Source organism: Pholcus phalangioides, unplaced genomic scaffold, assembly GCF_987345545.1.
Source record: "Pholcus phalangioides strain wild (caught in Gottingen) unplaced genomic scaffold, Ppha-v1.0 ptg000007l_1, whole genome shotgun sequence".
Taxonomy (NCBI): domain Eukaryota; kingdom Metazoa; phylum Arthropoda; class Arachnida; order Araneae; family Pholcidae; genus Pholcus; species Pholcus phalangioides.
This window is the reverse complement of record NW_028301600.1, coordinates 54,441,323-54,468,752: the sequence shown is the minus strand read 5'-3', so window position 1 is coordinate 54,468,752 and position 27,430 is coordinate 54,441,323. Positions and strand designations below refer to the sequence as shown.

Sequence of the window (27,430 nt, the reverse complement as noted above, 5' to 3'; positions counted from 1 at the left end):
ATTTCATTTAAAAAAATTAAAAACTAAAATTTGTCCCATTATAGCCCTCCTCCCCCCACCTTTCCTCACACTCTTTTTGCATGGATAAAATTCAGCAATATGTTTATATTTTAACACATGTTTCATTCACATGTATTCGTTTGTTATGAAAATGGGTCAGAAAGCAAGTTTCTGATGTTTTAACATGTTATTATCGATGGGAAGCATAAAATACTCGATGAAAAGAAATTGTTATACTTTTTATTCTTTTCAGATATGTATTGTTCTGATATGGAGCCAAATGAATGGCAAAAACACGTTGCTTATGACTTGCGTTCAGTAAATTCAGATACTGAGGCTGGTAAGTATATGAGCTGTAAAGAGAGATTCATCATTTCCTTAACAATAGTTTTAACCCTCCGTAGGGCGCAATAGATCTGACAACTGTATTACATACAGAGTACGCAAAGTCAGATTTCTGCAAATTCTGATAGAAATCATCGGAACAAGAATTTTGATATGTAACGGAGGATGGATCTCTCTCTGAATAAAGCGGCATAGTCTAAGAATAATCTGAGTCATAATTAGACTATGACAATATATTCAGAGACCCCTGCCTCTCATATATTACATATTTAAATACTCATCTGGATAATCTCTGTGGTAATCTACAGATGTCTGACGCTGTGTACATTGGGGCACCCAGTAAAATTTTCAAATAACAAAATTTTAATTTCAAATTCGAGACACGATGCTACTGCACTGCTCAAAACAATTAGGGAAAATGTAGTTTTTTTAGTTGTGGACTTTTAAGCATTTTAATTGATAAACTATTGACAAAGAACATTGTGACATAAAGAACTGTGTCACAAGAAATAATCATCAACTAAATTTTAATAAATTTAAAAATAAATATAAATTTAAAAATAAATATAAATTTAAAAATAAATATAAATTTAAAAATAAATATAAATTTAAAAATAAATATAAATTTAAACTAATAACTTTAAATAAATATAAATTTAAACTAATAACTTTAAATAAATATAAATTTAAGCTAATAAATTTAAATAAATAATGCATATCTAATAGGACAATTTCAATCAATCTATTGAATTAAATCATTTAATGTTTTCTTAAACTGCCCAACTACGCATAAAATTCATGATTCTAACAATTTATAGGTATGTCCTAAAAAGTACGCATGTCAGGAAAGAGAAGAACTGCTTTTAACTTTTTTTTACCCATGCTGACGGGTACCTAACCTCGGGGGTACAGAGAGTCAACAAATAATGGATTTTCTTTGGCGCAACGATAATATTTATTTAAATACGAAAGTGCTGAAAAAATTAGTTAAATTCGTAAAATTTGACATTTCGGCCCGATATTCACATTTTTATGAACACACTAGAGGGGCGTAATCAAGATTGATCTTTGAAGGGGGCCCACAGGATTCGGAGAGGAAGGGCCACAAGTAATCTCTTTCAAATAATTTGAGTTTCTAACCTTCAAAAAGCATAATAGTAAATGAAAAAAAAATTATTAAGGTAGCATAAAAAGACATTTTCATTCAATATTTTGTTTTTTACGAAAATATTTGAGAATATTTCAATTTTAGATCGTCTTGAGAAGGGGGGGGGGGTCTGGAACGGTACCCCCCCCCCGTGTATGCCTCTGACTGGAGATGATTTCTCTTTGAGTGCCCATTTTTCCCAAGTGCCCCACCAGTGAAAATTTCTTATAAAATGGCATGTGTGTGTGTGTGTGATGACCACGCTGTATTTGTGGCCTTGTAACGTATGTGTGAACAGGTTTTCTCACAGTGGAAATTTTCATCTTTCATTGCGCAAGTTATTTTGCGTGTTTCTCCAAATAATTTTCAAAAATTAATGAACTATTTTTTTTTAAACACTCAGCCAATGTTTTTAACAAAAAAAATTGATAATAATAATAATTTTGTCAACTTTGCGAAAAATTCCTCTGCTTAGAACATGAAATATAATCAATGAAAAGCACTTGAACTCAAAATTGATGTTACTGAAACTTATGTAGAGTAATCTGATAAGTTTCTGATGACAAACATTGACAATAATTGAACTTAACAACGATCTGAACAACGATTTATGCGTCCTAACTTATCATTGCTCATGAAAACTCATGGTCCATTGCGTCGTGTAGATGCATATATAAAGTAGGAAAAATAAATAAATGATGCGTAATGTGGATTTTTGATCTTAGACTCTGTGGGAAAGTCAATCTAATAGACACCTATTAGATTGACTTATCACATTAGTTTTCGAGACAGTAAAAAAAAGATATAGAAGCTTTTCCCATTATTTTGAAGGTAATGGAAGAACAATTAATGACTCTGAAGATGCCATGTATCTTGTGTGGCCATTTAGAGAATGGCTAGATTTAACATTATAGTCCTATAATAAAGTTTATATTACTGTTGTAAGAGTCTGTATTCGGATATCATAACAATCTCCAACTTGTTGAATCAGGGAATTGATTCTCGGCTCATATCAGTTGCTGAAAAAAAAATAGAAACACTACAATATCCATTAAAAAAATGATGAGGTACTTGAAAGATGACACATAAAAAATGATAATGAAATTGAGAGACTATGCTAGGCAGTTTTAAACTCATTTTTGACTGACGTTGCATTTGCGCAACATTTTGTTTATTCAAAGATGACGTCACTCTCCGCTACCATACGAAGGTTTTTAACAACTGGCTGTTGCGAAGATATATATAATCCTTGTATAAGTCGCCATCTGTTGGCAACGTCAGCAGTTGTGAGCTTGGCCTGAGTCTGGTCCGGCCGTCCATGTACGGTCCCTTTCAGTGTACACGAGCTCCAAGGAAAGATTGAGAGATTCTGTGCCTCTGTAGTCTAGTGCGTTCACCCGGAAAGTGAAAGGACGTGGGTTCGATTCCCCGCAGGGGCAGTTGAATTTTCTCTCTTTCCGAAATATATCTTCGCAACAGCCAGTTGTTAAAAACCTTCGTATTTTGTTTATTGTTTAACTTTTTTTCTATTAATTTTCATACAAATTTTTGTATGAAATTAACATTTTTGAAAGTTAAAAGGTCTAATGCCCTGATTCCCACCGTGGCAGCCATGCTTCACAGGGGGAGCAATAGGATTTTTAAGGGGGGCAATCTCTCATTTTTAGTGGAAGCAATCAGAGTTTATGAAAATTTATATCCGATGAAATAATTTCTCAGAATCAATTAATGAAAAGTTCATATTCAGTACGAAAACAATTTCAGGATTAAATTAAATTAATATTGATAATTCAAGAATTAATAGTATAAATAAAATTAGTAAAAACAAAATTCTCCAATAATGTAGGGCCCTATTTAACTTGAAGCTGTGGGGCTCCATTGACCTGCTAAGACGCCACAATGTGATTAGAGATATTACAATATGACTTGTTGGCCATTGGGCTTCATGGAAATATTTTTTTGGCCCACACTGTCTCAAAGGTTGAAACCCCAGCTTAAGACAAGTTTAATAATGGTCTTTTGGGCTTCCTCCACGTGGACAGTAGATTCCTTTTCAAATAATTAGAAGTATGGTAGAACGGTAAAACTTCCCTTAACGGACACTCCCCCTTTAGCTGACACCTCCTCATAATGTGGACGCCTTTTTTTAATTACGGCGACGAGTCTCAATATATTCTCCTCCCATTAACAGGCAAAATTTTAATTTTTTCACACCTTTTTTTCTCTTTTCGATCGTGTCTACCCCACCCACAATTTGTGTATCCCTTAAAGGGGGAGGGGAGCTTCAGGATTTTACAAGATGCTTCGGTGGGGCATAACGAAAAAATTTTGAAAAGAACTGGTCTAATGCGTGCCAGAGTATTTTTAACTCTTCAAAAATGAAATTTTTGGGAATTTTACCCCATTATTTTCGATCTGGGATTTTTTTTTTCCATGAACAGATAATTTTTTTGAAAGTACAAAAAAAATTTTTTTTTCTTAAATTTCTTTATTGTTACGTGATACATGAGATTGCCCAAACGTTGATTAATTGGAAGTTTTGTCACGTAGTACATGAGATTTTCCAAAATCATAATTACCGATTATTTTGATTAAATGAAGTTAATTTATATTAGTTAACAAGTTGAGAATAATTGGAAATTTACATTAATTACAAAGTAAATCATGCTAAATTAATTTCCAATTATTTTATTCTTCTGAATTATGTTATTTAACATTTGGTTCCATATACACTGGCGGAAAATAAAATCCCAACACCAAGAAGAAGTTGTGTAAGATAAACGAAATATGGGAGATGTGTTTACGCATCTGAAAGATGACGCCTATTCAGATTTCGCACTAGACGAAAAAGAGTGGTGCTATGATCATGCAACTCACGTTTGCTTTAAATACTCGATGTAAAAACTTCGTGAGCGTTATTTATCGTCCGGATTGGACGTTGTGAGCTACGTTTGAGTCAAGAATAAGGAGACGAAGGCAGTATCATCAGCTTACTGAGTTTGAACGAGGCCGTGTAATAGGGTTACGAGAAGGTGGATTTTCTTTCTTTCCGCGATATTTCGGTAAGACTTGGCAGGGATGTATCCACTGTGCATGATTGTTGGCAGCAGTGGTCACGGGAAGGCACTGTGTCAAGAAGACCGGGGATCCAGCCGTACACTGGACACTACTGAGAGGGAAGACTGCCGTATTCGCCGCATGGCTGTGGCGCATCGTACTGCATCTGCCGCAGAAATTAGAGCTCTTGTCCCCCAGAGGGACTGTATAATAAAATTGTGCAAATTTGTTCAATTAGAGGAGCTGTTAAAAATAGGTTCACCGGGGGTGCAGGAAAGCAGTTTTGAGGGTGCGAAATGAAATGGAAAAAAAAAAACCATGTTGACTGACTATTCAGGAAAATCAAGATTATTAGAAAAATTGAATTTTTGTTGAATTCTCATGAACCATACCGTACCGCAGAAGTTTTCTTTTTGTTTTAGCGATTGTACTTTTTTTTTTTCATTTCGATTGAGGAAAAATACCATTACCTTCAAAATATTTTGCGGTTTGTTTGCATTCGTGCCTCGTGTAATTAGCATGCTGCGCTTCGATTTGATTCTGTCGTGAGCATGCCTCACGAAAAAGGTCAAAAAATTTAATCAAGTGCCAAACAATATATGATAATAGTACTTAATTGTTTGAAAATTTTCAAAAAAAAAATGAATAGCGTGACATCAATGTGATTAAATAAAAATTAATTCAAAATAAAGGACTGTGCGTTCATGAAATTTCAAATTTGATTTTAAATTTAATTTTTTTAATTTTTAAACTAAAACTTAAAATTTCTTTTTAAAAGAGATTGAGTCAATGAAATCTCTATCTTTTGCTTTATTTCATGAACTGAACAGTTTCCTTTATTTTAGACTAATTTTTATTCAATTATATTAATGTCATGCTATGTTATCATGAGCGCAAGCTGTTTTTATTGGATTTTTTGACAAATTTGCAAACAATTATGTATTAGAGGTATGTAAAACGTTATACTAGCATAAGGTAGCATATCCAATCAAATATATGTGTAAAAAATTTTAAATAAATCAATGGTTAGGACTTAGGAAATAATTAAATGATAATAGCTGTTACCCGCAGCTTCGCTCTTGGGGATTTGGTAATCTGAAAATTTCTCGGCGATGATTCATCCATATAGCATTTGACCCTATCATGATCTCCTTAGGGGTTGAGTTTTCAGAAATCTCGTCTTAGTGGATGTCTACATCATAAAATATAATACTGAACAAATTTCATATTTATAGCTTCAGCGATTTCAGCTCGGCACCGTGATTGCCCATATAACCTTTGAACTGCCTTATGGCCTCCTAAGAGATTGAAATTTGAAAAGTCCCTCGTTAGTGAGTCTTCACATCATAAAATAAAACAAGTGACTAATTTCATATTTATAGCTTCAGTGATGATTGCTCCATATAACCTTTGAAATTCCCCTTAGGGGTTGAATTTTGAAAAATCCCTTCTTAGTGAGTCTCTACATTACAAAATAAAAATATACTGACCAAATTTCATATTTTTCATTTCTGTGGTTTCGGCTCAGCATGATGCCTCCTAATATAACCCTTAAACCCCCTTGTGGCCCTCTAAGGGTGGAATTGTGAAAAACCCTTCTTTAGCGAGTCTTGCATCATGAAATGGAACTACTGACTCGATTTCATATTTGTAGCTTCAGCGATTTCGACTCGTTGTAATTTCTCTATACATGTAACCTTCGAACCCGCTTATGACTCCCATAGGGGAAACGAATTTCGAAAAACCCCTTCTTGGTGAGTCTTAACATCATGAAATAAAACTACTGACCGAACTACTCCTGGTCCCTTATTTCCATTGGAAACATCCGTCAATGCCAGCGCCTACATCCACATCATTGCTGACGACGTACACCCGTTTCTGGCCATAATATTTCCTGATGATGATGTCTATTTCCAGCAGGACAATGCACTCTCCCACGGAGTTGGATTTATCTCAGATTTGTTTGAGGAACATCATTCAGAGTCCCATTTGCTTCAATGGGCTCTCAATCACCCGATCTCAACCCAATTGAACATTTGGGGGACGAGATTGAAAGATCTGTAAAAAGCTCCGAAACACCACCTTCTAGCTAGGCATAGGCTAATATTCCTCCTCAACGGTTTCAACAACTTGTAGAGTCCATACCTAGAAGAATATCTGCTGTCATCAAAGTCAGAGGAGATCCCACACGGTATTAGCGGTGAGTATCAAGGTGTTCCTAATTTTTTGGCCACTGGATGTATGTATAGGTTTCTACTAGAGCTAGACCATAGTTTTTCACTACGTGAAAAGGTATGAGACCCCTCAAAACAGTGGTTCTTAACCTTTTTTCATCCCGCTCCCCAAAAATACGATTTACCTTCCCACACACCCTTAGATAATGCGTTTCCTATTCGTTAAAAAATGTACTTATGTGACGGTCGTGTGGTGTGCACGAAGGTTCAAACACGAAAGTTCTTTATTCTACTTCAATACAAAGCAGGCACAGGATTATATGCGTAACCGGCAACCACTCGCGCTTAAAGTTAAAATCGAACACACTACGAGAAAGTTTTCCTCTCCCCCATAATGTTAATCTATCTTCTTGAGACTTCGGGAGAAAAAGTACAGTGGAACCTCGATTATCCTTGACCAGATTAACCGTGCTACACAAATTTCAATTTCATGTTACCTATCCATGTTGTTGATGGTGTTTTTTTCTTTTTCTTCTATCATTGGTTATGGAAAATTTTGTGATGAAAACAAACTTTTCCATTTCGTAGCTGAATTTCTTAATTCTTTTACAGAACCCCCCCCCCCCCATTCTCAGAGCTGAACTCCCACGTCAACGCGTTGAAACGGTGCCGGCGTCCCCCATATGCACACATAAGAACCGATATTATGCTGGGGTGATCGGCACTTTAAGATTTACAGCCAATTACAGGACATTTGCGGGAAGTTAGTCGAAATGTATTGCTTTTCTTGCAGCTGAAAGATAAGGCAATAGTGTAACTTCGAATGCGGTCACGTGACCGCATAGCTCATACCTGTTCCAGCGCTATTTCTTATTTGTTTCATTCTCGTAGTATCTTTTATAACTGTGCATAATGGCTACATTATGGGCAGGAAAAGGACAACCGTATTTTTCGGTTATCGTGAATGCCTCTTCCGAACACTAACCCGGTTAATCAAGTTTCAACTGTATTTCTGCCATCAATGAAACCCTGTATAGTAGAAGTGTGGCTGTTATTCAATAAGTGTAATTTTTTTAATTATGTTTTTCGCACGGATAATATGAATACATGCAATGAATAGTCATTTTAAACAGGTAAAATATATAAATATTTTTCCCAATTTTATTATTTTTAATCTTTCTTACTTCCGGCGGTTTAACTGTGTTTTTCGATTATCCGTGTTGACCTTTCCCACCATTAGCCGGGATAGTCGTGGTTCTACTGTACTACTATACGTCCTTGTAAACAGCTAGCTTGTTACACTTTTGTATGCTTGTTTTGCCATGTTATATAAAAGGTTAGGTCGCAACTAAGGGAGAGAAGGCGTGTCTAGTGCCTTGGGTGCTGGACTGGATGGGGAGCCGAATTTATCCTCTTATTGCTCCTTCTACATTACACGGGGGAGCCGAAATGCATGTTTGCCGCGGTTTACAAAGTATCTAGTTGCGGTCCTGGAGATCCCTTAACAAGCAAAAATCATCTCACATAATGACGAACGGCGTAAATACCGTTGAGTTTTTCAAATGAATGTTTTTTAAAGAAATGAGTTGTGAGCGAAGATGAAAGCTTTTTAATTTTTTTTTTTTTTTTGAAAGTTACCAATAATTACTTTCGCTCTTTGTTTTGCAGGAAGTGGCGCATTACGTCGCCAAAGACAAAGAAATTCATTTCTTCGTCGTAGAATAGGCCGAGCAGCAAATAACAACGTGGAGCATGCCGCTAGGTCTGTTGTCATAGGTATGAGGGGTAGGCTAGTTAGTCGTAGTATGATGTGTGGCGTCTTGTCCTGAAAAGGATTGGTCACTTTCCCTCTATTTTATTTTCTGTCTCTGTCTCTCACCCTCTCTCTTTCTTTTTCTCTTTTGCACATTATTGTCGAAAAAAACATTTAATTTTCTCTTTCGACTTTTACACTGCATGGTACCGCTAATCTTTGAACACTTTTGGCGATTCTCACATCTGCAAGCACTGTTCAAAGCACTTTGCACTAGAAGAGTTTGCATGATTGCATGGCCATTGGCTGAATTCCGGTAAGTACCCTCGTGATATAGCATGCTTCCATCATTCCTGTGCATTTTGAGCATGTTTTTCTTTTGTCAATGATATAATTTCAAGAGTCAGTGATATACATAGATATTTCAATTTTAACCCAACAGGGGGCTCCAGCACTGACACTGAACCGTCGCAGTCAGTCGATAACCCAAGTTACATGCTGGCCACTGAACGACGTAGTCCATCTATACTAAAAAATCCAAAACAACCAAAAAAAGAGGAAGGGAAACCAGTAGAAAACGCAGGTCTGTTGCTTATTTTACGTTTACATTACTATACAGTATACAGTCAAGTTCGCTTATAACATATCCCCTTAGTGATTCGAGAATTGTATGTTATAAGTAAGGTCTCTTGAAATTAACTTATGTAGCTGTTGTATATATATGCATAAAGTGTTTTACTGAGATTACCCCTAGCAAAATAAGCTTATGCAGCACGCAATTAAATTTAATATAGCATGAATGTAGCTTTTAGTTGATATCGCCTCAGGAATTTTGAAAATTTATTGGAGTACATTACATATACTGGATATATAGAACATACATACATTTTTCCCTAATTTAATTGATTTATTTCGTATTTGATAATTTTATCATTTTTGTCGCAGTACAATCATTTTCTGCACACGAGGGCTAATTAGACCGGGACCTACAATTTATTTGGTATTATTTGAATTTATGCTAATGGTTTTCAATCAAAATTGTCAGCATTTCTACAATAAATTTTAAAAAAGTAACTAATGTTCATGAATTTTACTCTCTCGCTCTTTCTTTCTTTTCTTCTTTTGCACATTATTGTCGAAATGAACGTATAAAAACACTTCTTGTTGGCAACATTTTGCACTACCAATGCTGCTGTTGCTGAACCAGACATGCACTACCAGCGCTGGGCACATAAAGTGAATCTTGTGGGTAACGCATTCATTAAAGAATTCAAAGAATTTAATTCTGTTGTGGCCAAGACGAAGATAACTTTGCACCGAAGAAAAATGAGCAGTTTATTTAAGCTACCAAAAATATAAAAAAAAGTCACTGTATAAGTAGGCTATTACTGGCAGCAAAATTCTTCCCGACGTCCGTAGTAACCAGGCAGAATTCGTGGTTCAAAGGTGTCGTTCATCTGAGCGAATATCATATATTTTGCTGCTTTTTCCTCGATAAATATAAAGACGATTACTCCAGCATAAGTTTCTTAAAAATAAGTTTTGACAATGAAATTCTAGCTCCTAAAATACGGGTTCAGTTGACTTTCGTTTCCGAGTTCTGTAGGAAAATTATGCTAATCGACAATTTATTACTTCTTTGACGACAGAATCCACAGTGTATGTTTTAGCAGTATGTAATAACAGATATGTTAAAATATATGGAAGTAAATGGGTCAAAAAAAATCGGGGAGTACAACATATCGTACGTTACATCTACGATCTATTTTATATTCAGGTATGTTATAAGTGTACTCGACTGTATGTTGGGATTAATAAACAAAAATATTTATGATTACTTTAATGGATATTTCCAGCTTACTCTAGGTGAAAAGCCGATAAAATAGCAGACGTAATTAGTCGGTAATGTCTTCTACTTAACTGGTAAATGAATAACGAATGAAGCTCATTAGGAATGACCTATCAATTTAGGTTTAGATTATTTGAGTGCATAAAATGGTACCATTGTTCGATAAAATATATCAGATCAAACTTTTTACTTTGGCCGTTGTCATGATCAGCGATCGGTAATGAATTGAAATGTAGAAAGTGCCGGAGTAAATCACTGAAATAAACAAATAGAAGTGTAAAGCAATCAAATCTTAATCCGAAGCAGAACAACATATAGACCATAGTAATTTCAAAGAGCATAGTAAAATATTTTATTTATTTATTTAAATACAAACTACAGGCAAAAGCCCAGTTACAGTTTGCATATATGAATACAAGAAAAACATATATATACAAAGTTCAAAGTTTAAAAATATACATCATCTGTATTACATCTCAGAAATCGGTACAATGGAGAATAAATAAATGGAGAATTTACTATACCAGAAACGAGATTTTTAAGATGCTCTCTTTTGCAATTTTTCTTATTTGGAATCAAGTTTTTAACTGCATGCTTTTCCGATTCCCCGAATAACTGGTAATTTGGTCTTCTAAAATATATACATTCAAAAGAAGATGAATTCATTTTCGTTATTTCTATAACGCTTTTTTTGTGGTAATATTATGGTATTTCAGCAATGAAACAATTCTACGTATAACACATGATTTATTGCCGCAATTTGTAATGTAATACGATACTATAGACTGTGATTTATGAAACTCTAGATGAGTGATGGTTTTACAGCAAAAAAAATCAGCTGTAGCTCATTATCTTCTCGAAAGATAAATCTCTTATTGTTTTTATATGAGATTTGCTGGTTTTTAAATAAAAAATTTTGTTAAAAGCAGCTATTAGATTTTAGCATCCTCACTCGTTTACAATTATTAATAGCATATTTAAAATAGTATGATTACATGTTTTTAATTTTTTTAATAATACATGAAAAACTTATGCACGTTTATATAAGAGGAAAGTATTTTTCAATCATAATATAGAGAGTTTGTTTTTATTAGTAAAATTCTTTTACAGCTCACGCCTTCGCTCTAGGGAGCAAAAACATCATTTGCGGTAAATTTCGAACTATTTTTTGATGAACTATGACACATTTACTCAAAAATGCTTTATTAATGCAGACTTTTGATAGATAATCAAAAATTAAAACCTGGACTTTTGAGATAGGTAACATTGAAAAAAAATAATCCACATTCTTTTAAAAGCAAAACTTCATAAGTGTATCGAGTAACCATTTCAGTCTCATCAAATTTGATTCCTTCAAAGATTTTGCTTTTTCTCTTGAATATGACCATTGTTATAAAATTAAAAATATATATTCTGCACACTGAGTAATTTAGTACGAAGCTCAAGTATATTCGTTGTTAATCTTCAATTTTTTGCTACATTTCTTCAATAATTTTTCTGAATAACATTTTTTTTCATGGAACACGATACTTATTCTGCAATAGGTATTTTGAAACCATTTGTTTCTTTCTTTTGAGCTTTTTGTATGTTAATAGTGCTCGTATAACTTATTTTAACAGACTGAGAAATTTATTTTGAATGCGATTATATCGTATTTTCTTAGCAAAAAGTAGATATGGCGAGCTAAAACTTGGGTTTTCACTGCAAAAAGGTTATTTGCATATCGAAGTCATCAAAGCACGAGGAATTCGTCAAGCTACCACCGGATTACCTCCAGGTGAGTTCAGATATTCCGTGAGCGTCTTGCATTATTCATAAATACCTCGTAAAACAAGAACAAAAAGAATTCGCACACTTGGTGTATCAGTCTTTTGATAAGATATTCGCGGAAGATTTCTAATACCAGGATCAATAGTTAGCACTTAAGATTTTCACCTGCCATCGAAGATTTCTGAGGCTTTTGTTTCATGCAACGCTAAGTTAACTTTATTATCAACTTCATTGAGCTTGTGAAGTTAACAGCTGTTCGGTTATATTTGCGGCTTTCGCAATTCTTTTCAATCGACTAGCGAAATCGGTGTAAAAAGATTAGAAATAAAATAATAATTATAATAAATGAATAGAGGAAAGTGTAATACTTCGCGTTGAACCAACAGCTGTTCGCTATTATTAGTAAAAAGCGATGCCTGATTATTCTTAGGAATAAAACTTCATCTCTCGATCGTTAGCATATAGTACCTGTTTCTTATTTGTAACTTATTTTTTCAAACTGGAACTTCTTTCATTACAATATGAATGAAAGTACGTTCAATAAATTTTAGGTATATATCGTATTTCATTATTAAGATATCAGTTCGATGGAAATGAGGTGACTGTTGTTGACAAAGAGCTCCTCGATACTATCTAGGAAACAGTTACTTATAACGATGTGTGTATAGTGATTTCATCTCATATAAGCGTAGCTAACATAGTTCTAGATGTAAATGAATTAATAAAAAATGAAAACCATATTTTTCTCTATTAGAATTTCGTCTCCTCTCAAACAACAAATCGCATTTTTTTTACTATACGAAATATCGTCTCCCTCGTGTCAGAAGTACGGATGTGCAATGTCGTTGACACAAAAAAAACGGCGGAAATGACTTTTAATGTTTACTCTACCCATGCCACTGTATGGAAGTTATTTTCCTAAAATGTTTTGTAACATGTGTTTCAATAGGGATACAAATTTGCGTTCAAGGCAAAACTTAGATAGCAAAATAAAGTATCCAACCACCAACCAGCTGATAAAAAGAAAGTGAAAATAGAGAAAGAGAAAATTTGCACATTCGTGCTTCTGGCATGCGGGAAACGAATTATATGCTCAATAACAAAATTAAAATATACTTTTACGAACAATTCAAAACAAGCTCGAAATCACCGAAAGCATGGCTGATTGAGTAGCTCTGTGATTCTTTTTGTTTCTCTGTTCTGTATTTTTATTTGTTCTATTTTTCAACGTGAATTAGATACCTACGTGAAGACGTACCTGAAAAATGGCGATAATAAGACCATGAAGAGGAAGACGAGTGTTGTGAGACAGTCATCAGAACCAAGGTTTCATCAGACTATCAGATATGCAGTTGGTGACATCAACCGGAAATCGTTATTAGTAAATTCCTGTTTTTTTGTCAATATCCCATTGATTTGTAACTAACGAAAAAAGTTTTATAGTCTTCAGTCAGTGCTGTCTTAACGCATTGGCCAACCCAGGCATGGCCTCTCAAGTGCAGAACAGGGCCTCATGAAAATCGGATAAGGTTAAGATTATCGAGATTATATGCATGTAAATTCGTAGGCAGGTATTTATGGCCAGGTAGGAATCTCAGAATAATCAGTTTTCCCGGGGGGGAGGGACCCATGATACTCTTAAGACGACCCTGCCTTCAGTTACTTGATGTAAAGAAAGAATGGACACAGCGAAAATATATATGCGTCCATCTACTTCTTTATATGTATGTGTGTGTGAATTCGGAAAAGCGAATTCGAAACGAAAATTTCCATATCGATTGAAATTCGTAAACTAGGAACACATGCAGATGCATATACTTATAAAAAGAAGCGAGATCACTCATATTTAATTGAACTTTGTACTGCTAGAACCAGTGCCGCCTTAGCGCATCGGTCCACCCGGGTACCGCCCGAGGGCCTCAAGAGAAGAGGGAGCTCCAACAAAAATAAGATCTGGTTGAAATTTTCTAGAATTTACTGGGTATAGCCTCAGAAAAATCGTTTGGCCCGGGGGCCCATGATGCTCTTAAGACAGCCCTGGCTAGAACGCACAATTATGCAACTACTGAAGAACTCTGATAAAAAATTTTAAAATGTTTTAACATAAAAAAATACATGTGATGCAGAAAATTGAATGATGCTAAAAAAGTCAAGTTTGTCTAAATTTGGGACACTGTTTCATATTAGGTACTGTTTTCTGAAGTTAAACAATGCAATGTCATTGTTATGTTTTCGAATTTTGCATGCGGTACATCGTGTATAATCCAATTCCTCGATGCAAACAAACTTCTTTTTGCTAGTTCAGATGGGCAGCTGTTCATAATCCGTTTTATGAGAACTTTCAGGGGTAAAAAAGATGTGTTCTCATTTCCTGATCTTGATGAGATTGATGAAGTTTCAATAAATGAGATAAAGAGAATTGTGTAGAAGCTCTTCATCGTGGGCCAAGATCGCTGCACTTTTGTGCTCTAGCTTTTCAATCATTTCAACATTTTGTTCTTTGTTCGTTCGTGTCAGCCAAAATCACTACACACATTAACGTTTTTCAAGTTTTTTACTTCCTAATTTTATTTGTTCCTTTTTTGAATGTGTGATATTTTCTTACCAGAGAACTTGCTCTGTGATTTTGTCATAAAGGTTCTGACGCTATTTCCGATGAATAAAAGCATTTCTGAACTGTTTTCACACAGTCTGGAATTGTCCTAGGACTTTTTAAAAAAAGATTTAACCTGTCCCAAGCTAAAACAAAGGTCCGTAAACACGAGACAAAACACAAAAACTATACTGTTCCAAGTTAGGGTACCCATGCCTAACAGGACAAACATCCAAAGTTAAACGATCGTCCAAACGATATTTTATTTTTTTAGGTACTAAATGTACACATGAAATTGACAGATAATCAGTACAAAGAGCCTAGACACCCTTCAGAATGTGGGTTGTTTTTTTAATTTTAACTTTTCATTGAGGGGTTGATTTTTCAGTGCAAAGTTCAAAATTGTCCCAAGTACGGAGACTTGACTGTATGTTCTTTGTGATTCGAACTATAGTAAGAAAAATATTTGGACTGCAAACTTCAAGATAAAAAAAACATTTTAACAAGTTAACGAAATCACAGCCACGCATGCTCTGCAACAAACAAAGAGTTGTTGTCGATAATTGGGGCAGCTATCAGCAAATTCAAAATATAAACTGGAAAGAATATTACCTCACTCTATGTGCAAAAGCGATTTTGAATTTTTGTCTTCAAACTGGCTGCAGTAATGAACGTTTAAAGAACCCTTTTCACATATGCCAAAAGCTACCTATTAAGGAGTTAAGTTTTCGCTATAAATTATAAGAATTTTAGAGTGTCAGAATACAATTCTCCTTGAATGGCATGTTGCTCATCATTATCATGTCACGCAGGTCATACACGAATACTAAAAATTGTATGATATTTAAAAGCAAAGGAGGGGAACAAAAACAAGCTAATCGATAAAAAGATAGGCAGAGATCATCATTTGGAGGTATATAGCTTCTTCACTTCAGATAAAAGTTCCATCACGCAATGTTTCCAGTTGAGAAGAAATCTGTGTTAAGAAGTGAACACGCACGAATATCGGATTCTGAGTCGGCCTTTGCAACGAAATAAACATGAAAAACTCATCTGATTTATTCAAAACTTTTAAATTTTTCTTTTCTCGTACATTGGGGTTGCATACAAAGTTACATGTTGAATAAATTTCGAGTTATTACATGGAGATACATTTTTGTATGTGCAAGCTCATGAAGAATAATCGTAGTTTTTCAGCTTAATATGGGTATACAGGGTGTCCTATAAGTGTTGATACGGCCTTTATCTCATCAAACATCCGCCGTAGAGGTATGATTCCAATTTTTTTTAAATTGGAATGCTCAAAAATTTAAAAAATACTCAACATTCATTCAAAAATTACCCTGCACTAGTTTTCAGAGTGAGAATACAATGTATCACAAAATAAAAAAATCTAAATTTTTATACGGTTCCCTTGCCCTCTAACTTCTAATTAGAAAGTTGTTGCCCTGTCTTTTCTGGACCCAACAAAAAAAATTCATGTTTATAACTGCAATATTAACTGAGATATTTTAATTCAAAAAATGGAGAAAAGTTGAGAAATACAGTAACAAAAACTAACGGGCAACGCTCCTTTCCCTCTTTTATGCTATCCTTTTCCAACTTTTCTCCGACTTTTGAATCCGAATATTTCAGCGAATATTGCAGTTAAAAGCATAGGATCTCTTTTGTTGGACTCAGAAACAACGGCAAAAACTTCCTAATTAGAAGCTATAGGACGTGGGGCGTATGAAAATTTAGATTTTTTACTTTCTTCACTCTCAAAACTGGTACAGGGTAATTTTTTAACACATTTTGACCATTTTTAAAAACTGAAAACATACCTCTACGACAAACGATTGATGAGATAAAGGGACCGTTAGCACTTACAGTACACCCTGTATATCTTTTGAAGCATTTGCTTCAATGTTAAGACCATTATAAAACCAATTCTGTACGCTTTGAGACAGGGTCGCCTTTATCAGACCCCCGATTTTGCCCAATTTTATATATTTTAGGGGAATGGGGAATAGGAACATCCATTATTTAAGCATTTTCAGGAATGCTGCGATAATACCCATACAAAAAAAACACACAATTAAATTTAAATCAACACAAAAATTGATGAAAATTCAGCACTGAATGTAATGTTGAACCAATGAGAGAAGAAATTCTCGAATAATGAAAATTTTAGAATTGATGAATTAAAAATAATTGAAAGAAATAATTTCAGCAACAATGAAAATTCAGAATTATTGAAAGACATAATTCCAGACATAGGTGTACGAACAATTTTCTCAAGGGGGGGGGGGGGGTTCAATTTTTTTCCCTTCTCAAGGGGAGGGGGGGTTACGTTTTTCCATGATATAAAAAATTACTTTCAGATTGATAATTTTCAATTTCTATTACTCTATTCACTTTTAATAACTTGGTACGAACTTTTTTAGGCTATGATATGGGAACGCCACAAAAGATTTGAACATAATCAGGCTATTGGCACAGTGGAACTTGACTTGGGCAAGATGAAGTTGACAAAACCTTTCATGGGGTGGTATCAATTGAAACCGATGCATCCTGCCGACAGTGAATCACTTGGATCATCATGAGCCCTTTCTTTGTGATCTTTTCTCTTTCACATATTTATTTCAATATCTATTGAAATCTAATTGTATGATAATGCGATAATGCGCATTAATGTTCGACGTCACGTGTTGTGCAAAGTGATGTGAAGTAAAATTCATAAATGAATAATGTTTATTCTTTCTTTGTGCGTGTGGGTTGGTTCTGAAAATATTGAATATATATATAATTTATATAAAGTGAAATTTCTCTAATCATTGCTTCAACTCATTTAAAAATGCTTCTCGTATATGAAAGTTCGATATTGTATGCTTGTGGTTTTTTCTGTCGTTGAGTAGTATTAGCAACTGAATATCCGTGATTCATTCTCATTCGCATGGCTTCTCGATTTCAAAAATAATGATTCAACAATCGTGCGTGTATGAATGGTTATATACCTTGTATTGTGTGCGTATTTTGTGAATTGCATAATTATATATATTAATATAAAATATAATATTTTATTTCATATTCAACAACGTTGGAGTTTAATATTTTCAATGTATTTCTCGATTCCACATACATGTCCGTGTGTGATTTGAATTGTATTTAATGGATTAAATTTTACTTTCAACCTGAAATAGTTATAAACCACTTATAAAGCAGCCATAAAGAAATATTTAACTGTATTGCAATACCCGAAGCGATACCAATGAAATATGATAAAAATAGAACTTTACACCACATATACACTCTCTTAACGTATTACCTTTAATCTCTATCTTAAATTTATTGGTTCATCATAATGATTTAGTAATCTAATCGTAGGTTTTGTTTAATAGATACTAGAAAGTTATTATATATAATGTGATGTTCAAGAATGGGACCTACAGTTTGGATTGCATTATACAATATTGTACAACAACATTCGTGCCCAATTCCTCATTAGTTCAGAATCAGTAACTGGTTCGCTAATATAACACACATTCTTACACTAACTATGAATTATCTGATAATCATTAGCTATGTAACATACAGTAACTATAAAGCTGCACCTCGTCCTATGATAATATATTTTCGTTCAAAAAATTTTTTTTTTCGTCCAGCATCTCTATGATCTATTATGAAAGTCAATCGAAAACCTTAATTTTTTCAAGGATTTAGGGCCAGGGAATATATTTCTGTATCCACATGCTTAAAAAACAACAGTAGATAGAATTATCATTAATGATGAATAATTACGCGTCAGTTTTCTATGAAATGTTTTACATTAAGCTTATTTGCGAAGTCATATTTTTCAAACATTTTTATTCATATCAAACATTCAAAAATTAGTATAAAGTTATATTTGCTACTTGGATCTGAAACTCAGTCTTCCAAATTAAAAAAAAAAACTAAGCAGCCTGTGATCCGATAAAGTTGGGAAAAAGTTACTGTCGCTAAGAGAAAATTTTTATAAGTTTATATAAAAGTGTATAATAAAATATTCAGAAACGAGAGCGACACACATACACCATGATACTAGAATTTTTTTACTATAAAAGGTACTTATTGTAAAATTTTTAATTTTGAAACTAACCTAATCAAAATGGTTGACTTGAAATGTTTCAATTTTATTTATGGTCTATACATGTGAATTGTTCTTTTCCTTGGATATATTGCGGTGAAATATTAGACAGGGTTAATCAAAAGTGATAATTGAAAAAGCAGTAAGTTTTCAATGAATAATATAAAGTATTAGAGTGTTAGAATACTTTATAAATACGTATCACCAAAGAAGACTATTAGCACAACTATAGATAACTACAGCAACTTCTTGAGATGACTCAGGTAAATTACATTAGTGTAGATCCATGCGTGATTATGATTACAGTAGCATTTTCATGATTGATTTTAAAGTTATGTGAATAACTATTATTTATTTTCTCAAAAAAAGAATTTAATGGGCTACTTAATATTTTTGTATTTGTGAAAAATTCCGATTGAAACATAAAAAACTAATTGATATGCTGTATAGGTATATATTTTTTTTTCATCTTTTAGGTAAAAGAAAAAAAAAACCAATTTTAAAACACTCTGTATGTATATTAATAATTTATGCACAAGCAGCTAGAAATCGCGTTTCACTTGCCTGATTAGATTGATATTATTCAACTAAAATGCATATATAAACTCTGTTCAAATTTTGTTACACGGGAATGCTACCTTGTATACAAGTGTACCACAGCATCAAATGGCATCACAAGTATTTAAAATAAATTTATCCAACACCATTTCAAAATATTTATAATACAGGGTGCCCAGGCGAAAGATAGAAATAAGTAATGACTTAGATAGAGAGAACCATACATGCTGAGTTATAAAAGTGCTGCACCATGGATACTCTCTTAAAGATTTTTATCCAAGTTTTCAACCAATTTCAAGCATGCGTAATTTCGGTTTCACGACAGTTCAGCGTGAGACAATTCAGCGCCGACGATTCAGTGCAAACAATTCAATGAGAGACGATTCAGCGCCGTAATTGTGTTTTGTATAAATATAGCAATTCCCTTCCCACTTTTTTCCCAGACATAAGACTGGCATACTTTAAAAATGCTTTGAAATAATTTTAAAAATAAGGTGCGTCGTCGTCATAAAAAATGTATCATCATGTCATGAGAAAAGTAGTTACGTTTGCAGCTAAAAACTATGTGTCATGCCTCGTAGAAATTCATCTAATGTTCAATTCTCGTAATTTTGAACTATTTCCAAAATTCTTTTTTCAGTCTCCACTGCTCTTTTATGACGCTTAGAATTTTCGTAACTAGGCTGGGCCAACCGGGACTGCCCCTAGGTCCTGATCCGAATGGGGGCCCACAAAAATTTACCTTTCTTTTGCATAATAATAACCCTTTCAAGGGCCCCCCCCCCCCCGAAAAGGCACACTACGGCCCTGGATGCACTTCTCTAATTTAATTTCTGTTAGCTTCTCCTCTTTCTGCAGAGCCATTATGAATCTACAATTGAGCTGATTCCATAGTTCTACAACAAATTTTGGATCTCTCCTACGATTTCTTCGTGTTGACCGTCCAATCCAGGTGTCTTCGATCATAATACTAATTGCATTGATATTTTTATTATTATTTGAATAACTGGACATGTGATAGCACTGAACTGTTCACACTGAATCGTCGGCACTAAATTGCCGGCGTAATTCCGACAGCTGCTTTGAAACGCTTTTCGCAGCAGTTGCGTTGATTAGGGTGGCCGCTAAGTGTGACCGTAATCAGCTGAAGTTCGTTTTCTGCAGTTTTATAACTTCAAGACACAAAAGCAAGCCGATCTACCTTTTAAAAAGTCTTACCGCACAAAGCAATCGTGCCCAATAAATTTAAAGTTCACGCATAATACGAAGAAAAAAAATAGTTTCGAGTTGTGTGTTTCCGATGGCAGCTCTTCTATTACACACGACAGGTATTTGTCAGAAACAAACTTGACGGTGGTACATAACACGTACACGGTGCATTAGAGTAGGCACCAATTCGTTAGAGGTTAGTGAGGAATGTGGTAGCATGTAGGCGGCGTAACATGGGATTCAGTGCGTTCTTAAGGTTAGCTGAATTTAAATCAGTGACACGTGTTGAGCGCCTTTCATGAACCGAGTGGAATGTGAAGCCTCCCACATCTGTATCAATATCGTATCTCTGCAGTAGTTGATTTAATAATACCTCAAATGTTACTAAACACTTTAGAAAGCCACTAAAGTTACTTACTATATCGAACTTCATTTACCTGAAAATAAACTTAAGGAGTTGCCCTCTTTAATTTAACGAACATTTATAAGTAACCGCATGCGGATCTCTCACTACAAGCCATTATTTATTTTTTGAGAACTTTAGCCAGGACATTCTGCATATAAAGTACAACATTTATATAAAACATGGTTGTGTGTGTGTTTTTAACGCTTGCAACACTATGTGGATCTCTTGCCCTTCTCACTTCTTCATGCTGATGTAGGAAATTCAGTGAAAATGTGAAAGCTGAGTTTCATTTGATGCTTAACGAATATCAGAATTCCAAAATTGTGATCGAGTAGCTCTTTCGTTTCACACAATGAGTTTTATATTGTATTTCAGAGATTTGACTAACTATTTTGAATAATTACTGCTCAAAATTAGTTTACAGTACTGCACCGTAAGGTGTAGATGCACACTAGTTAGTCTGTGTGCCACTGAGAACAGGTTTGGACTTGTCCAAGATCCTTTCAAACTTGGTAATGGAAGACATGAAACCAAGAGAAAATCAAGCATATATCTTGCACCCTCTGCCTTTGAAACGTGAAATGTTTTTTGCTTTATGGGATACAGCTGTACTTCGGGTAGCATTCCAGTGAATAGTCTTAGAAAATTCATCGAAGTCCGTTATAACATGTAGATTTATGAAAACCACTCAGTCAATGATCTTATACATATTTTCCTAATATAAAGAAAGGCGTAACGCTATGACGGTAAAGTCAGAAATGTTTTTGACAGATTTATCGCGATCAATTGCCGAGACAAAAAAAATACCATGCTTTCAAAATATGTTTGTACAGATTTAAACTCGAAAATTATTTAACAGCAATGTTTCCGAAATTGTTTGTTATTTCTATAGATAGTTGTGAGCAGGGTGATCATATGGTATTTTATGGGACTTTCCCGTATTTTGTGCGAAATTTTTTCGAAATTTTTATGCGAATGTCTGGTTTTTCAATACTTTTCCTACGAGAAGCTTAAATCAAATTCATTACTTTAACTAAAATCATGGATGTAGATAACCTTCATAACTTTTTAGTCATAGATATAAATATTTAACTCCCACATAATTTGTCTAGTTCAAGGTTTTTTCGTAAGAAATAAATTTTGATTCACTACAGGTTATAGCCTTTTATTTTCTGCCAATTAGCAATTTTTTGGGGACTACTCGATATTTCAATAAAAATTTACTGTTGAAGATCTCAATGTCCCATATTTATCTCGGGTATATATGGTCACCCTGGTTTGTGTATATGGTTGTCGGAAAAAGTGTCTAGCGTTTGTATTTTTCGGTTGTTTGTTAGTTTTTATTTTCCATGAGAATTCAGAACCTAACCCAAAATAATGACCAAAACTGATCCCGTCCAAAAAAAATTCTGACCAAATTGGACTAATTCATATGTGAATTTACTGTCAACCGTCAAAGTAAATGATGATGAACTAAAGGATATTGACTTAAAGCAAACTGTATTACAGATATATCCATCTGCAGCAATTATATTGCATCTGATAAATGAGAGGGGGGAACCCAAGTGAATATCAAAATATAGCGAAACGATATTAAAGACGAAATGTCCTCTTGCCAAACCTTCAGGCATATCTTCACGAGCTTAACAGCACATTTTAACGAGCTTTTCATTTTTGCTGAATAAAGGCAAACCTCCCAGTTGCACCCATAAAAAAGATATCATATATGGTTTAAAAAAAAATGCCTTTTTCTCTTATTATCGTCTACCATTGCATGATGTATCGTGAGATTCGATGTTGTGAACCTATATTGTATTTTGTTTTGGTAGCATGCTTCTAAAATATACTGTTGTGTTTGACACCATGTAGAAGTAACATATGTATTAATAGAACTGTACTGGAAAGTAGCTCTGACAGGATGAAATAAAATATTGTACTGAGTAAAAGATTGTCAACACTTAAAAAGGCTTTCAAAATGAAGCAAGCTGAAAGTAGATATGAGATTCGTAGTGATTTTTCATTGATCAGTAAAGTAGCTTACAGTTGAATTCCTAGAATAAAGGAAAAAACAACTTTGTAGTGTGACATCTCTCCGCGGCAGCATTTTTTGCTACTCGCATGTGAATGATAAAGAATGATATGTCCGTTATTTTGATAGACTGACATTAAATTTTATATGCATATGTAAAAGCTAAAAATGTGTGATTTTGATCAGAGTTTTATACAAGTGTTGAACTGGGTACGTTAGACCAAAAAGAGCTGATATGATATTTATGGTGTTGATTGTACTTAACAATTGATATCGTGATTGTGTCAGTGAATAAAAAGCATTATGTATCTTGTTCAAAAGTAGTCTTGGCTTGATTTTTTTATCTGAATAAAGAAGAGTTATATCGATTTGTGCACAAGAAACGATATATAAATGAGAACTCTCATTTATATATCGAAAAATGTTCGCGTATAAACCGAGTTTTTTTATTAAAAAATTCGCTTCTATATTAGGGGTCGGCTGGATGTCCAGAATTGTGTTTTCTTTTTTAAAATAACGCGATCAGCACATATTCCCAAAAGATAGTTACGATCTGTCCCATTGGAAGTTTAGCACACAGGGTTTACGTAAAAAGTTAATTTTTCTATTTTTTTATGAATATGAAAACCCCTTGAAAAATTAAGACATTTTATGTAACCTCACGTCATTCAAAACTTTTTGTAATTGAAAGTATGTTTCTGAAGTCAACGGTTGCACATAACTTATACCCGTTGTGCAAACAATTTGAAACAGCCAACAACTGAAGTTTTTGAGGATTCAGTAAACCAATTCAGTACCACCGTTTTGATGGCCCTGAAGTGAAGGGGGGATCGCTTATACACGAGTATATTTGGTACATACGTGAAATTTCAATTAAATTTCACCTACAAATATGTTCGTGTTCCAAGGCGTTGGACTGCTAACTTCATCACGCATTGAATGCCAATACCAAGGTATAGTATGCACAGCTAGGGGCTATTATATTGAGCTCCGCTCGAAATTAATTGCATCCAATTCCTCAAATAACTCAAATATTCCTGTGCGCGTTATCCAATTTTGAACAAGTTATAATATGAGCTATAATTCATTCATATACGATATAAAATTGATCAGTTCAAAGCCGTTCCCGCATGGCTTCTAACAGGCTTCTATGTTCAACATGTGACTCGAAACTACTGTCGAAACTACTGGTGTGGGCGGGATGCATGTGTGGTGTAGTAGTAGTACGTAGGGCCTCCAAAAAATGGCTCGGGGATCCATGATGTTCTTAAGGCAGCCACCTCGTTGGGCAATTTGCCTGTTGTGGCGTTGTATGTGTATTTGTATTCTTCGGCTGAGATCCCAGCCTGATTAGTCCTCCACAAGGTCATGTGGAAAATTTGTGAAACACAATAAAATGCTTTATTTTATGCTGCTTCTCTGTCCTTATTGGTTGTCCTCACTTTTAGCCTATCTAGCGCCGGTGATTTTCATGCTACAGTTGCCGTTCGAACGCTATTTAGGGTTTTTCACAATGGAGATCACATTCCAATACAAAAAACTTGGTGTTGCCATTTGATATTTTCGAAATTTTCTCACTGTAACCGTAACTGTTAGAGTGACACTGTTGTTTTCCATATCATTCTTGAGCGCATACATCAAAATACCTTATGCCAAAATTTTATTCAGTTTCTGTGAATGGTATGATAGTTAGGGGCCCATATGTCGGGATAGTTTTTTTATAATCACCCTGTATATAAATACTTTTTTTCAAATTAGAAGTAAGCCTCTAGGATCAAAAACTCGCTACTAAAATGAGGCAAGGGGAATTATGGAATCACCATGTATATTCATAATTCTATTACTAAAAGAAAATAGTAACATTTTTCTCATATATATATAATTCACTCACCTCAAATCATCACAATTTTTATTTTGTAAGTTTTTTTAATGAAAGTATATTTAAATAATATTTTCATCAACACAAAATTGCAAGATTTATGTGCTTTGACTTGAGTACGGTGAAAAGCAGCAGTAAAAAGAAGTGCAAACAACATGAGCTTAATATGTAATAGCGTACCAAATATAATAGGCCAGAACACGTTACCAAAAATTATACGCAAATAATTATTGGCGTTATTTTTAATTTTTCAAGGATAAAAAATAAAAGAAGACGGAAATAGCTGCAATCAGCATTATTCGACAATAATGGACAAAAAAGTACAGTACTTTTATATTTTTACTTATATACTCACGTTTTACAGTAATAGCACTCTATGAGTGTTTGTGTTATGAAAGCGTGTTTGGTAAAGCCATCTAGTATTACGAGTCGGAATTCGACTCCCAACTTACCGTTACCGTGAACTGTGATACGAAGCACCGGCATATGCTGCATCTTCTTCGTCTTAGGGACCATTTTGGTCATTAATTTAGAAACGTTACTGCTATGCTTATTCCCAACTGCCGAACTCTTCATCTTTTTTTTTCTCCTCGAATGGTTCCATCTATCCAGGGCAGCAACTAGATGCTTGGTCAGCCGGGGCAAGAGCGAATTTTTGCGCTCCTTTGTAATGTTGAAGGAAAGGTTTGAGAATGTAATTTGCACCCAATCTGGTCCATCGCTCGTGGCACGAGAACCGCCTGCCCCCCCCTCCTAGTTGCGGCCCTGCATCTAGCTTCCAAAAGTCGAAGTATTTGCATATGGTCATTTTTTGTTGCATCATTTTTTTTACGTTTTCAAAATGTGTGAACATATTGATCATTTTCATCACGCCAATTTTGAAACATATTATGACTTACCAAAAACGTTTTTATTGACGTCAGGCGACAACATGGATACTATTTCCATAACAAATTTCAGTTCCCTATATCCTGTTTTTTATTAACGATCAGACGTCACCTGGAGCGGCAAAAGCAATTTTTTGGTGAAAGGTGGAGGACGAAGAGTAAACCCTCTTTTTTAGGTTGTCTTGGATTCTGTGACTACTCCATAACTTGCTACAAAATGCTAGCTAACCCCGACGCCATACGAATATATTGAGCACGATTATTTTGATCGTGTTAAAAAAAAAAAGTCAGGAAATATCAGCATAGAAAGAAAAAGGTAGACTGTTAATAGATTGTTGAAGTACATTGTCGGCCAATTGCACGTTTGCGTGAAATAGGTTTTTTTTTAATTTTCTGCTTGCTTAACAGTGACCAAACTTTTAACTTTTTATCGACGATGTTACCATTTTTAACAGATGATGAGTGACATTAACGAATTTAATGACAAGTTTAAATTTTTTAATATGTACAACCATGCTGATCGAATTTCCTCGAGAAAATTTTTGAAAATAGTTCGTTCAAAAATACGGGACATCTCAAATTCTCGCAAATTGTTAGTTGTTAGATATGTTGTGTTTCCTAAATTTCTAGAAAGTGCGCCTATAAAGAAAAACGGGCTCGTCGTTCATCTTTGAGCAAAGGACAGGAGAAAGCTGCCTTTCAGTGATGTTTCGGAAATCATTGAAAAGAAAGCAGGATTAGGAACAGCCATTGGCTATAACGATGATACCGCCGTCGCAGTATCATCGATTGCTCAAAATATGACAGATGAGTCAGCCCAGTATTTCGAAGAGCTCTAGGTCATATGATTGCCAAAAACCTTAGACGAGGTTTTCCATGTATCATAGAGAAGTGATTCCCAAACATTTTGAAGCACGACCCATACCGTACATGCAAACCGTATCCAAGGTAACCAATTTGGCGACTCATGAAAGAAACAAATCTAGATTAAAAATAAAAGAAGAAAGAATTTTTTTTTTCTTTTTGATGGGCGTTAGATATTTTGAAAATTTCTTGAAGTTCAAGTTATCGATCTGCTTATTATTGCTCTAAAAAATGCTTAATTAAAGCTGCGGAATTTCTTTAATGCAATTTATGGGTCCGCAAGTAATTTTATAAATCCTAAATTACATGGATTTATGCAGTTAGATACTAAAAGACAAAACGGAGACATTAATTTTGATTTTCGTGCTTGAGAAGATGTAAATAAAAAGTTGAAATCAATGTTATTTTGTATGGATATCCAACTCAAAAGTTGGTCCGGCTAATTATTTTATACTAAATTTCCATATCTCTGGATGGGCTCCATATCTCTAAGCAAACTCATTATTTTGAAAACCGAGAATTCAGTTCAATTTATAAAATTATTGATGTGGTGAAAAACCTCACTAAATTTCAGCAATCCTTCAGTAAAATCGGCAATTTTAACATTGATTTCTATGGGGATCATCCTGTGTTTTGGCTGTAGCACATAGTCAAAGCAACAGTATTTTTGATCAACAATGCCACTCATGTACACTGGCAACACCAGTACCCACTACTATTTTACGCGCATGCGCACGACTTGGTTGATTACTTTTATCTGCGTTTTTTTAGGGACTGTTGGTTGGCGCCAACATATTTCCTGGCT

The 27,430-nt window shown here is 34.4% G+C and overlaps 1 protein-coding gene across 3 annotated transcripts in view; it reads left to right on the top strand.

Moving 5' to 3' along the window:
- Positions 1–23,287, top strand: part of LOC149085501 (uncharacterized) — a 72,605-nt gene extending 49,318 nt beyond the window's left edge. For 2 of the 3 annotated variants that reach the window (XM_089233546.1, XM_089233545.1), the window contains 6 exons: positions 254–340; positions 8,392–8,499; positions 8,919–9,059; positions 11,989–12,102; positions 13,334–13,476; positions 17,115–23,287. In XM_089233546.1, coding sequence (XP_089089672.1) covers positions 254–340; positions 8,392–8,499; positions 8,919–9,059; positions 11,989–12,102; positions 13,334–13,476; positions 17,115–17,273 — 752 coding nt within the window. In that variant the 3' untranslated portion in view covers positions 17,274–23,287. Of the gene's footprint in view, positions 1–253; positions 341–8,391; positions 8,500–8,918; positions 9,060–11,988; positions 12,103–13,333; positions 13,477–17,114 lie in introns of those variants that run through there. The other variant, XM_089233547.1, reaches the window with a different exon arrangement.
- Positions 23,288–27,430: the final 4,143 nt, after the last annotated feature.